Here is a 15,181-nt window from a genome sequence, read left to right as displayed (position 1 = left end):
AAATACTTGCTCGAAAGCATAATATCAAGTGTTTAGTTGGTAATATATTAAGTTTATCCTTACTGTTAGTACAAGAATATGTTTATTATTTGAAACTTACTGAGACTATTTTTTTTTTTGTGCATGCAGATACTATTGGTGTTCTTTTAACTTTTCAATTTGATACTGTGGAATTATCTCCTCCAAGCTTTAGTCCTGGGGTTAAATTTGAGGTTGCTGATCAGAGGTGTTTTTTTCTACATCATAAACTATATTTTTATGAACAAATATTTGTATTTGTTGGTTTATTAAAATTAATTTTGCTTATCATGTGATTTTTTGTCATGGTACGTACAGTGGAAGAGTTGCATGTTCCTTGAGTGGGAAATACGTTAGCGAGTTTCGTAAATATTTATCCACGTCATCAAACGCTCATCCCGTTGTAATTTTGCAGTTTGCAAAGATTTCTACTGAAAGAGGTGTTTGTATTCTAAGAATTTATTTATTTGGTGGTAGATTAATATTTGGTCACTAAAAGTGCTCTTTTGTCTCCTGGTCAAAAAAGTGAAACTTGATAGATTGAAATTTGTTTACTTTGACCTTCCCAAAGACTCCTTTTGTTCAGTGGTTTTGTTGTTTTTTTATTGGATGAATGCAGTTTAAAAGTTTACACTACACTAAATAAATGTGCACTATTTATTTTAATTTTTAGTTCTATTTATATTTTCAAATAATATCATATTGTTTAGTTTTTATTAATTAAATTTATTAGTTTTTGGTTCCATTAGATGGTTCTATTTTAATTTTTTTTCCATGTATTATTAGGTTACACCTGTCTTGAGAATTTTAAGGATGTTACTAAGATAATGATCAATCCTCCTATTCATCATGTGTTACAGTTCAATATTCGGTAAACCATGATTTAATTTATTTTTTTAGTTATTATTTCTATATACTGTTTTTTATTAAAGCTATTTATTGAATTGATTTTTATCATAGATTATCAAATTCTGGAGGTGTATACTCTCTTATTCATGGGAAACATTCCAATTCTGTCGTGGTGACTGATATCACTCCATTTGATCGTTTTTATCCACACAAAACTGTTCGTGAATTTATCGATACACAGGAGTCCGGATTTTTCGTGTTATGTGCTCGAGTTGTTGGTATATTTCACATAAATAAGTGGTGGTATCCCGTTTGCAAGTGTGGAAATTTTCTTGACATATGGGTTGGATGTTACTTCTGTGTCCAATGCAATATCCACGTTTTCTGTGTATCCTCGATGTATGTTCGGTTAACGATTATTTTTTTACTTATTTATAGTAGATATTAATCATAAAATGTATAGATATATTTAATTTAATTTTATATTTTTTTAGGTTTAAGTTACAGATCGCAATTGACGATGGGACATCAACTGTTCTTATTCAGTCGACACATTCTCCTCTTCGAAGAATTCACTGCCTTAATCATAGTTCATTGGTTAGAATTGTTTTTAAAAATTGGTATTAGTCCTCTGAAATTTGTAATTAATCTATGTGCCAATGCTAACTGCATTCGATTGGTCATTCTTATAGGGAATAGAACATGCATTGGCTCATTATGGAAGCAAGGCTTTTGAGGGGAAAGAAATTCTTTTCATAGCTAGGAAGACTTCTAGATCAGAGTATAGGTTTGAAGATTATGTAGAAATCATAAACATGACCGATGAAGAGGGATCTGTTCGTCGTTTCCATGAGCTTGGCAATAACTTTACTCCTACGAAGGTTGTTATAATTTGGAAAAACTTTATTTTTTTAGTTCTTGAGATAAACAATATTCTTAATTAGATTTTGTTACATTCAACCCCTGCTGTTGTAACCTAATTTTCGTTAATTTCATGCTCCTATTTAAATGCAGTCGATATATATTGATCCATTTGCCCAACTTGACGTGGAGGCGCACGATAGTGTATTAGTTTCAAGTGTGCAGAAATTTATCACTAAAGGGAAGAAGCCTTTGATTGATCTAGAAACTCCATCAAATTTTTCTTGTGTTACCACTGGATCATTCTCTACCTCAAATTTGATCAAAGCTAGGAAGAAATTGTCGTATGCCTTTAGTGAGTGCACCGGAACATCTTTGAATGCTAATTAAGTGAAGTATGATTTAAGCCAAAAGTTTTTGGTTGACGTGTGTACTCCTTAAATGTTATAGTTTGGTACATCTTGTGTTAATACTTCTTCCTGTTTCATATGTAAACAAAAATAACTTTTTTAGATTCATTGAAAAAGTAATATATTTGGTCTATATTTTAGACTAAATACATTCATTTTCCAATGAATCTAAAAAAGCCGGAGGGAGTATATGTCACATTATCTAATGTTTCAATGTACTGTGGCTGTATGTTTAGTCATATTTTTCATTCTATGTGCGTAGGATTAATTCAACTTGGTTGTTTGGTCATGTTTAAAGGATGTACTTGTGTAAGTTATATTTTGCTGCATCTAATGTTTGGTCAGGCTGTCCCAACAATGCATTAATAAAATAGATAATATCATCTATTCTTTTAGCAGCGCTAAAGTTTATTCCGAAGCACTGGATTTTATCGCCAATAGAGTAGATAATCTTACTTAATTTTTAAACTTAATTACCACGTTAATTCCTTTCAAGTGGATTGAATTTTAATATGAAAGGTAACAACATTGGAATTTTTATAAGAGTTTAATTGTTGTGCACCGTTGGTGTAATTTTTTTTTACACATACATCTTATTACGCGTTGCCACATCATTTAGTGAATATGACACATCACATATTTTTAATTACCATACACGATATGTTCGTATATTATTTGACGCATGTATAAAATAACCTTACACCGACTGTGCATATAAATTAAATTTTTTTTTATAAATACATAAATAATTTTTCCCACTGAATTAATATTTCGAAATACATGGTAGGTTGAAGAGAAACAGTGGGTGGGATTTGAAAAATTGCATGAGATTTTTGTTATAAGGTTTGGGCCACTGAGTGTTTAATTCTACTTCCTGTGACCCAATTGTTTGCTGCAATTGTAAACTGTGATATATTATACTTTGATTTTTCTTTTTTTTTTAGCCCATAAATAAGAAATGGTAAAGGGAAAATATTCCAACCGACCGAATACTCTGCGTTGGATCAAAGATGTTATGATGCTCTGTACTGCATCACACTTATTTCATCTTTCTATTAAAAAAAAAAATTTATAACCAAAATTTAGTTTTTAATCGGTATAATTAATCATATGAAGGACATCTTTGGATAGGTTGGAACAGAGTAGAAGATGATAGGATTGAGTTTTTTTTTTTTTGTATGAAATTAAGGGCAATGATTTAGCTGAGTTTGTTGCATCTCATGAGGAAAGGTTGGCTTCAGTGCCTTCTGGTTGTGGATGTGTTGTTCCGCTGAAGCTAAAAAAGAGAAGGTGGAGGGGAAAGATGAATCTGATGATGCAACTTGCCAAGTCTATTGAAATTTTGTTCAAAAAAGTTATGCACTGTGATTCAAATCCGGAGATTTTGTTCGTTTCAAAACTGATAGCCACATAAAATAAGTGTGATAAAGGATATCACATGTTATCTCAAGCCTTTTAATTAATTATTTTTTTGCCACATGCCTTTTAATTATTTAGAGTTTGACTTATATGGGATATGGTGACATTATAAATTATAAAATTCATGTGTTTATTGTTAATTAGTAAATCTACATTGCTTGTCTGATGATATGATTTCTTCTTATTTAGTCTCCCTAGGCTATGTGTTAGTCATACCCCAATTAAAGACTTTTCCTCACCAAAAAAAATAAGACTGATTTTAAAGTAAAGACTATAACGGTAATTGTTCTATCCAACGGTAACATCCATCCCTTAATAGTAACAATATATATTTTTTTTTTGAATGGCATATAAAATATATATAATAAGGACGAAAATACAGTCAATACAAAAAAACCAAGAGTATAAATACTCTTCATAATAAAACAATAAGAAACAACTAAATAGTAACAATATATTTCATTTCAATCTAATAAATTTAGAGATATTTAAAATAGTTTATTTTGTTTTCTTAATGGCAAAATATCTTTTATTAGGGTACTTCTTTTCTTATTATCACTTGCTTCCTTATTATTTTTATTATTAATTATGAAGTATTTGGAACATAATTATATTTAATTTTAGTAGAATGGACAGATAAACCAACATAATTATGTTTATATTATATTGATTTATCTGTACATTCTACAACGGTAATAAACAGTAACAGTGTCGGTAAATTTACTATTCACCAACGGTACGATCTACAACGGTAATAAACAGTAACAGTGTCGGTAAATTTACTATTCACCAACGGTACGATTTATCATTTAACAGTAACTTTATTCATTATAAAAAGATATATGTTTTTTCAGTAATCACATATCATTCAGCATTTTCATGATGTCTAAGCTTATACTATTCGTCATCACTCTTCTTTCTTTTCTACTTTTATTTATTGATGTGATCAAAGTTGAAGAAATAGGTTACATTTTACTGATAATTGCTGTAATTACCGTCATACCCTTATTAATTTTAGCTTGGATTGCTCATTATGCTTGGATGAATTGATTATTGTCAAGTAATGTATTCTACTTATTACTTTATTTTAAAGGAATATATTCTTTTTAAGTGATTCTGATTCTCCCATTTTATTCTGATTCTATTCCGTTTATATTCTCATAAAAAAAAATTATTTATATGATAATATTATTCTTAGTTATTTTAAAAAGAATATATTCTTTATAATTATGTTCATTATATTTTGATTCTGATTCTCTAATTTTATTCTGATTCTATTCCATTTATTTCTCATAAAAACTTTGATTTATATTTTTATCTCATTTCTTCGCACCTCATCTTATAAACCAACTTAAAATTTTCGTATAAAAATGTTTAATGTTTTTTTTATTCTATTGGAACATTCCAAACAAATATTATTTTATATAGAAACATTACTAAAACGAGATAACAAACAATTGTTAACTTTTACATTTAAACTGGCCATTATACATCACGGCCCACGTGAACCCCATCCACAAATCAGAACCGTACGACTATGTTCAAGAGAATATGGTTGGAAGGCCAAATACAGCTTTATTATTTCTCCAGATATGGATTTTTTTTCCGATTTGTTCTATAAAATTTGTTGGGTTTTCTTTTTTTATTTTTATAATTACGTTATAGGAATGCTAAATTTTGCTAAACAAAATCATTATTTGGAGAGAGTATTAATAGACAGATAAATGATTTAATTGATTAATAAGTAATTATGTTTAATTAGACTTAACAGTAATTATTGATTTCGTAATGTCCCCGTTTGACATATTTATTTTTTACTTTTCTACATCTCTTTAAAAGAAATAGAGAAGTAAAAAATTATATTTGGCCTTATTTCTACTTAGAAGAATTAGAAAAATAAAATAAAGAAGTATAAAACAACGAGAAGTTAGTTCGAGCACAATTTTTTACTGATTTACTACTTATAAGGAGAAGAAAAAAAGTGAAAAATGAGTAGGATCAAACTGTATCTATGTTTAATTGTATTATTATTTATTTTATTCAATTGAAAAAATTAGCTTTGCGTACTCTCTATTCTTTTTTATATTAAACTAAAAACTGACATTCAGGGGCTGTTTGAAGAAAAATTGATTTAATAAAAAAAAATTGTCAAGATTATTTTCTTACGTTACATTCCCCCCTTCATCTAACTCGAACCAAATAGACTCTCAAATAACAAATTTATTAAGGGAAATACCATTTTGGATATTTTCTAGGATACATAGAGGGATCTGGATTTCCTGCAGTGTATTTTGCACGCAGTTTCACGTTGTTTTGGATTTCGGCCGTTAGATTAAAATTAGACGTTCCGGATTATATATTAATAAAATCAACTGTTTGTAATCTGAACCATTCATTTATGATCGGACGGCTGAGATCCGAAACCGCGTGAAACTGCGTGAAAAATTTACTGCATGAAATCCTATTCCATACATAGAGGGGTTGGTTTTGATCGATCATTAATAGCTCAGCTACTTATATATGTTTGTAGGTTTTTTTTTTTAACCATGGTAGATTTTAGTTTCGTTTATGGGATATTTGTTGGTATCGATTATATATACAAGATTATGATCGAATGACACCAAGATTTAAAAATTAATTTCACAACAAATTTCATCCGTTGGTTTCATTTGATCCAAATGTTTAAATCTATTACTAAACAAAACATGTGGACCAAATCGTACCCTATCATCTATAATCAATAACAAATATTTTATCATTAAAATCGCAATTATACTACTTCCTTATTTGCTTCCTTATTTTGGTAGCATGACTTATGTTTTTCAAGTTCGAATCACAGGAATGCCAAACCTCGTGCTTTAGTTTGTCCCATGACTATTTTTAAGAAAAATTATTAAATTTGTCATATGCCTTTCTGAATCATCCATAGCTGATAATTACCTTCTTTTATTTCATGTTTATTAAAATTGTATTTAAATTAAATTTTATGAAAATAAAACTCATTGCTCTTATAAGAGAGAGTTCATAAAAAAAACGAAGAGACAACTAATAAAGAATACTAATTAGTAGTAAAATAAAAACGAATTAACACTACGAAACCAGTAGGAAATTCCATAATTTAAGCTCTGCTATGTTTTTATGAGCTAATAAAAAAAATCGAGGAAATAAAAACGGAAACACGGATAATGAATTTATGATGATAATTTTTCTTTTAATTAGATGATAGAGAGAGTATTTGGTGGTCCACAAATCCTAGCTCAATCGGCAGAAATGCCGAAATTGCTAGTGTCGGACGTCGGGATCGATGTTCGAACCCTGGTCACTCCACTTTGTGTGTGTGAGTTTTCATTGGCTTTGCACCGGTGTAATTTATATATATATATATATATATATATATATATATAATTCAATAGTATTTGATTGACATAAACAGTGTTATTTATTCCAATCAACGACTTAGCAGATCAATATTTTTCCATTCAACTATACCAATTTCAACAAGGAAATATTTTGGGTGATTCCATTTTTATTGTTTGAATTTTAGTCATCCTTAGTGGGTCCTATATGTTTCAAATTTTTATTTTTTTTATTTTTATCTCTATATGTTTCAAAGTTTCATTATAAATATGTCATATTATGTATGATATTCATTATATCCCCCTTTCATCAATCCCATAAAAAATGGATAATAAATATGAACACCTTATTGATGTATTACCAAAGGCATCTTTCATCACTCTTTTTTTAGTTAATCAGGTTATTTTATAATTTTATATTTATTGTAATTGGTTGTTGGTTATACTGCTTGGTGTATTATTCTGTGTTATTTTTAATGTGGAGTAGTTGGCTTATTTTAATTATTACTATGATTGTAGGAATTTGGTGAAATTGAGCCAAAATTCATGGACAAGTTTTCTCAAAGATTGAGTTCTTCTTGGGAGATATCTAATTTTGTCGACAAAAGCCTTATTGTAACTTCAAATCTAAGTATTTCTCAACCTCTTATTACATTTGGTTGGAAGGAGATGCCAAATGTATTTGAGTTTTATGGAGATCAATTTGTCAAATTAGGATACTATGGCAATGATATTTTTCGTTTAATTTCGATTAGTCCTCTTAAATATAACTTTGATATTCCTGTTTATCATAGTCGTTCAATGAGATATGGATCTACTTGGAATTATTCTGTTCGTTTAACGGACGATACCATAAACAAGCCTTATCTGGTAATTAAGATTTTGTTTGTTTGCTTTTTTTTTAAAATATATTTTTAATGATTTGTGTATCTATTTACAACTTTTTTGTTTAATTTTCACATGTTAGAGTATATTCAACCACTTTGAAGGATACGTTCGATTTCACAAATCTCAGAATATAATTGTGCGTTGTGACAGTGGACTTATTATTTCTTTTGATGTTGCATCTACCGAAGATCCATTTGTGACAACTTCTATTGGACTCGCTTGGAATGATTTTTGTAAAATCAATAATTTCCATGCAGGTGATACATTGCGTTTCAAATTTGACGTCGTCAACCCAAATAACGTGGCTCACGTTTACAAAATTGATGTATGAACTAGCATCATGTTGTAGTGCATTTCAGTAAAATGCGCACAATCTCTTGATTCTATTTTTAGTTATTTATATGAGTTTTTATTTTCAACTTCCTTTGTTATCGGTTAACTTTTATCCAATATTAATGATATCATTTCAACTTAAATATAAAATAGTATTATATTATTTTATTATTTTTGTTTAATTAGCATTATTACTTGAAATTTGTTGTTTTTATAAAGAAAAACAAAAATATTTACATTTAAAATATTGAAAAATAACTTTTATTGACACGTCGTACATCATGAATAGTTTTCCCGTCTCCCGACGCTCCTTGGTACAGTCTAGCACGCTTCACAGTAGGTTGTCGGTTTTATTAATTTTTGTAATATAAGTCGAACTCCACAACGGTAACAACGCCCGTCAACAGTTATACTGTACGGTTGAATAGTATCAACATTTATCTATAAATTCCTCAATTTCATTCATAAATATACCAATCTAAAAAAACTCCCCTTCTATTTTCTAAATGGCAAAATATCTTTTACTAATGACTTCTATTCTTACCATTACTTGGATATGTTTCGTGATTTTCCACCATGAAGAATTTGGAAAAGTTAACTCATTTTTTATGGTTCTAATTGTTTTGTTCTTGCTAATCATAGCTTGGATTATGTAGAATCAGTAAGGATATGTTTAAAATTTTGTTTTGTTTTTCGTATTTTGTGTTGTTTGTCGAATAAAAGTATGTTTGTTAAATCTTAGCATGAATTATGTACTATTAGTAGGGATGTATTTAAAAATTCGTTGTAACTTTTTGTTGTTTCTTAAATTAAATTATGGTGTTCGTTGAACATAAATATTGATTTATGTATTAATTAAAGATAAGCTATTTTCTCATTTTATTTAATTATAAGAGATATATATCTTGAATTATATTTTGATTCTTATCCTAATTCTTATTCTGATTCTTATAAATTCATGTTCTATACTTATTGAGAATATTCAATAATTTATCTCTTATAAGTAAAATATTTTTACACACACCTGTTTTAAATAATTTGTTTAAAATTTAGCAAGTTATATTTGAAATTAATATCTCCAATTGGGCATGGAATTTATCAACTCCCTCATCAACTGAAATCAATTAATTAATATATTCAACAAAAATATTCAATAATTTATAATTTTTTTATATAAGAGATATATTTTGACGGTACTCATTGAGACAAATCTGACAATATCTCATATGTTAATATTGTTCTTTATACATTTGTAAAAAAATATTGTCAATTTTTTATATTAATAGTGCACACGATCAAATTGTCACAATTATGTTTGGACGGATATAGTATTGATATTATTCCTTTTATATTCCTATTCTTAATCTCGAATTTATATTTTATTTCAAATTTATTGTAACATTATTATTTCGACTGTTTTATATTTCAATTAAACTTGAGCTTGTGATTAACATTGTAACGAAAAATTATTTTTTTTCATAGAAATAGTACACATGGTTAATTATTATTTCGACCACCCTTTAATTAAATATAGTCATATTATGGAACATACTGTTTGTTTGATATCTATGAATATATCTTTCTATTTATTGTGCACTACTAAACATTGGGTACCCCTATTGTGTGTTCAGTTGGTTTATACCAAAATATGGACGATATCTTCTGAGTTGTCAATCAATTTATATTGTAATAACTCATGGTCATATATTCAGCCACATTTGTGTCTGTTTATTTATTTCTTATTTATATTTTTAGTTTTTTTTTTGAAAAATTATTTATATTTTTAGTTAAACATTGCTTATTTGGGTTTTTTTATAAGTAAATTTTTTATTTTTAGATATATTTGATACTGTATGTGATTTATAATTAAGGCTGAATATATTAGTTATTGATTGAAATTAAAAAGTGAAAATTTGCTTAAAATTTGCTTATAATTAAGATGGGATGGAGTATTTATATATAATTTTTTTTTGTGTCATTTTGTCATATATAATACATCGAAATGGTAATTGGTTTAGTTTATCTGAGTATGCAGTTAGGGACTTTATGCTCGATGTTGAAATTTAGTTATCACTGATTTTTTAAAAAATTATATATTAAATAGGGTAACTCAAATTTAAAAAACTAAATTCTTTGGTTTTTTATATATGATGATTGCCTTTTTATATATGCATTAGGACCGGGATTGTGTGAGTTTTTCCTGGAAAAGTCGGTGTACCGTTGTTTTAATCGTGTCCGTATGAATTAATAGTATTGACGCTAATTTGCCATTTGATTTGTTTTTGTTATTTAATAATACGCTTTAAAAGAAATCCTAAATCTCTTTCTTAAGTGAAATATGTCTGAGATATATTCTCCTATAAGCTCACTGACGCCTTCGAAAAATGATTGGAAAATCCAAGTTAGAGTTATTAGATTATTTGAAAATTTAAAGCGTGACGTTGATGGAAATATCAAGACAATTGAGATGCTTTTACTTGATAGTCAGGTTGATAGCTTTGACTGGAAATATAAAGACGTTGATGGATCATCATAGTTTTTTTTTTTTGACCAATACAGTTCATCACTATAGGTAATAATTATATTCCTTTGAGTCTTTAGATTATACTTTTACTCCACATGTGCTCCCAGTGAGAAGAAAAATTCTGACATATCTCATTGTTTGGTTAAATCTAGGAACAGCCATATTTATACGTATACTTCATTCATTCGATCTTAAATATAATCAAATTGTATTTAGTCTATACTTGATCAAATACGTTATAATTTTTACTAATATTTAAGATTGGAGGGAGCAGGATCCAATGCAAATATTAATTTTAATCTATAAACATACCGTATTCCTTTCGGCCTTATATGTAATTAAAAATAACTTTTTTAGATTATTTGAAAAATGGATGTATTTAGTCTAAAATTTAGTCTAAAATTTAGACTAAATACATCATTTTTTCAATGAACATAAAAATGATACTTTTGCTTAGATACGAGGCCGGAGGGAGTACCTTCTAACACTCTCCTATCTATACTCTATAAAATCATATATTCATAGATGAGATTATTCACACCAAGGTAACGTGTGCAAACCTTACTCCACAAACCTTACTCCATTTCAATGTCTTCTTCCTCAAATAATCCCACAAACCTTACTCCACTCCAAATGTTAGATCTATGGAAACTTAAAATTCCTAGCAAAATCTATAACCACACAATTAGTGCAGAAACTACTAAAGTGTCTGCAAATAGTTCCGATGAAAAAGCAATAACAATAGAACTTCATGTACAAGGATTCTATAAGCTTTTTGTTCAGCCTTTGGCTGGACTTCAACCTATACCAACCGAAAGTGATTTTATTGTATCTCCTATCTATAAATACAGTTTCAAGATTCCTCTTTTCTATCTCTCTATTTTATCTTTCATTTTATCTCGAAGGTTGGCCAATTTACCCATTAGCAAGGATTTAGCTAATTATATTGAACCCTATATTGTTAAAAATTGCATTTCAATGGGACAACAATTTGGAGAGAAAGAATTTAAGATTGTTTTTTATATTGAGGTCGTTGAAATAGATCTGGCAGATTGTGAAGATTGCGATGATTATCGTAGACGCGGTATCGTTTGATTGATATTAATGATTAATTGTTGATGGTTTTCTAGGTCTTGGTATTTTTCTTTAATATATGGTATGTAATTTTATTAAGTCGTGGAATGCCCTTATTCCTGATGATGAATATTAATTGGTTTGTAATTTACTTATAGTTAGAATTGAAATTTATCTATTTGGGTTGGTCTGTGCAGATAATAATTGTATCATTACTTTGTGATCAAATATTCAAATGTGCTAAAGTGATTCAAAAAGAAGCTAAAGGATTAAGAATATATTGGTCATCATATCTACGATCATGTGCAAGACCTCTATTCAAGATAAATATATATTATGAAATACTTTGTTTGTGATAAATCTCATGTCTCTGATGTGTTTTATCGACAAAGTTATTGAACCTGATTTATTGTCATTATGTTTGATAACTTATCATTAGCTTCAATGATTTGAAAGTTTATTTATTTATGCTCATGCAACATGTGTCTGTAGTACGGACTTTGAATATAAATATCAATTAGTTTTAATAATCTGGTCTTACCTTTGGGAAATTTTATTTTTAATTTATTTATAAAAAATTTATCCTTTATAATTTTTACTATTTATGGTTGAAAATAATTATTAGATTATGTATTAATTAAATATTTTAATTAAACCCGTGCATCCGCACGGGTCTTACACTAGTAAATAAACATTTTATGAATTCTTTGACCAAAAAACACTTTTTAGTGATGTGACTAAACTTGTAGTCATATATATTGCTATAGGTTGTCTTGTTTCTTGTTCCACGTTCCCCCACTTTTATACACAATTAACTTTGACATTTAAATCCAATTAATCACCTCCCTCTATATGGCCAATGCTAGGGTGGGAGACCATGACATGTCTCTCACCGGTGCACCATATGATATGTGGATTGGATTGAATGTGTACATGATATTATGGTGTACTGTCAGTATTATATTATTTATTAATTTTTTTGAAAAAAAAAAGTTTTCAATTTTTCAATTTTTTTTTGGAAAAAAAATTTCGGTTTTTTTTTCGAAAAAAAAGTTCCAAATTTTTAAGGAAAAAAGTTTCGATTTTAGAAAAAAACAATTCCGGAGTCTTTGCTGAACAAAAAAGTTTTCGTTCTTTTTTCAAAAAAAAAAGTTTCGGATATTTTTCAAAAATAAAGTTTCCGATTTTTTTTCTGAAAAAGATCCAATATTTTGTTCGGAAAAAAAAGTTTCAAATATTTTCTATTTTTTTACTCTTTTTTGTATCGACAATAATTTTTAGGTGAACATTTCGAAACTATTTTTCCCAAAAAATCGGAAACTTTTTTTGGGAAAAATCTGAACTTTTTCCATAAAAAAACAAAAACTTTTTTTTTTTGAAAAATATCCGAAACTTTTTTCCCGAAAAAAGAACGGAAAATTTTTTTCCCAAAAAAACTCTGGAATTGCTTTTATGTGAAATCGAAATTTTTTCCCCCAAAAATCAGGAACTTTTTTTCCAAAGAAAAAATCGAAAATTTTGTGCCCGAAAAAAAGATAGAAAACTTTTTTTCAGAAAAATTTAAAACTTTTTTTTCAAAAAAATATAAATAATATAATACTGACAGTACACCATAATATCATGTACACATTCAATCCAATCCACATATCATATGGTGCACCGGTGAGAGACATGTCATGGTCTCCCACCCTAGCATTGGCCCCTCTATATATTGTTTTTCTCTACTCATTCTTATCCTTCAATTCAAAGTTCATTATATATAACCACCCAATTTGCTCAAATTCAAAACCTCAAATACCTATATTGCTATAACTGATTTATTACTATTACACCTTGACTTAGATAACATCATCTAACATAGTAATCTTATGTCCTTTTCCAACTACTCCATCTAATCTCCAAACTAAAAAAACACATCTAACTATCTCTTAATGCTAACTATAATACCTTGTGAATAATTTTTATAATGTGTTAGCTAGTTCTAACTTTAGGTGAACACCTTTAGGTGAACAACCCATTTAATTCAATTTAATTAAATTAAATTTCTTACCATCAAATATGTATCCTATATATGTGCATGTAGTGTTATTTTGAACATATATGTTAGAAATTTTAAAATTACTTAAGATGAGTAAAAGAGAAAGGAGTCCAACGTTAGGAATGGGGCTGAGTTTATCTCCACCAGGGACGGCGGCAACCTCACCACAATCAACAGAATCTTTCTCCACAGAATTTGTTGTTCATTCATCGGAGGGATCATGTGTGTCTTGTAACATTGCGGAAGAGACCAAGGCCATGCTTCTCGTCGGTTGTACTCGATGTCTTATGTATGTTATGTTACCAGAAGTTGATCCCAAATGTCCCAAATGTAAGAGTACTGTGTTGCTTGATTTCCTTAATAATGAGGAAATTACTAGTAAGAAGACAAGTACCAAGTGAGATGTGCATACTACATAAAATGTTTTAAATTGTGGTTACGGTCGCAGATGTGTTCTTAGCTAGCATTGCAATTATGGACATTGTGGCTGTTGTAATATGTATTACAATTGTTGTGGTGTGATTTTGTTTTTATTTCCACTCTATGATAATATATTTTTTAGTTGAAATTAATCTAAAGGATGTTTACTTAGTTAATTGGTACAAACAAGGTAAAAAAAAAAAGATAGAAATTGAATTTGGGTTTTCATAACGCAACACATGAAAGAATTGAGAAGTTTTTTAATCAGTTTTAATTTAATTTGTAACTATTTTTACTTTTTATGTGATCTTTTTCGTTGTAAAAGATGAATGTCTTCTTTTTTGCCCCGTAGACGAAATGGTAAGCAAAACTGGGATTCAAACATGTAATTATAAAATTCTGATGTGGAATTTGGAATTTGTTCTTGTGGTGTTTTTATTTGGTTCATTGTATTTTCCTTTGATGTGTTGAACTTTGTATCAACATTTCTTGGCTTTCATGCACATCTTGTGTATAGAATCGCCTTAATAAAACTCTTGCTTATAAATAAAAAAAAACACAATTTGGAATCTACACAATCTTGAGTTCTTCAATTTGGAATATTTGGTGTGTTACAACAAAGGTGACTTGACTCCAAAAGAAAAGAAAAAAAAAAAACAAAGGTGACTCATCAGGCTCAAATGTATAAAATTATTGGAGTAGTATAATTTAAATGCACTTAACAATATTGTTATCAACACATAATTATCAAACACATAAGAAATTACCAAAATAATCAATAATGTATGGAATAATGCATGGAAATTTTAGAATTTTATGCATGTTCTACTATTTTTCAAAATTTTAAAACTTGTTTAATTATTCTTCAATTTTTGAATAATTTTTTCAAACATATTTAGAATACAATAAAAAGTTTCTATGCAAAACTTTAGAATTTTTTAAATGAGAATAATTAAATATTAATCTTTTAAATTTCAAAATATAAAAATAA

General features: G+C 28.2%; 1 protein-coding gene across 1 annotated transcript; it reads left to right on the top strand.

The window, feature by feature from the left end:
• Nucleotides 1-192: 192 nt before the first annotated feature.
• On the top strand, nucleotides 193-2,118 carry LOC123922157. Its single transcript, XM_045974902.1, has 7 exons — nucleotides 193-226; nucleotides 337-458; nucleotides 805-889; nucleotides 979-1,266; nucleotides 1,362-1,464; nucleotides 1,560-1,748; nucleotides 1,882-2,118. The coding sequence occupies exons 3-7, from the start codon at nucleotides 846-848 to the stop codon at nucleotides 2,116-2,118; spliced, it is 861 nt and encodes a 286-aa protein (XP_045830858.1). The 5' UTR covers nucleotides 193-226; nucleotides 337-458; nucleotides 805-845.
• Nucleotides 2,119-15,181: the final 13,063 nt, after the last annotated feature.

The sequence above is a fragment of the Trifolium pratense genome, linkage group LG4 (assembly GCF_020283565.1).
Source record: "Trifolium pratense cultivar HEN17-A07 linkage group LG4, ARS_RC_1.1, whole genome shotgun sequence".
NCBI classification, from domain to species: Eukaryota; Viridiplantae; Streptophyta; class Magnoliopsida; order Fabales; family Fabaceae; genus Trifolium; species Trifolium pratense.
Note: the sequence above shows the minus strand (reverse complement) of the source record. Positions and strands in the feature narration are given on the sequence as shown.

Excerpts from the sequence above, each read along its gene's own strand:
- LOC123922157 (XM_045974902.1), top strand. The coding sequence starts at position 846 with ATGATCAATCCTCCTATTCATCATGTGTTACAGTTCAATATTCG. Across the intron at positions 1,267-1,361 it reads GTTTTCTGTGTATCCTCGAT|GTTTAAGTTACAGATCGCAA; the intron begins GTATGTTCGGTT and ends ATATTTTTTTAG. Across the intron at positions 1,749-1,881 it reads ATAACTTTACTCCTACGAAG|TCGATATATATTGATCCATT; the intron begins GTTGTTATAATT and ends ATTTAAATGCAG.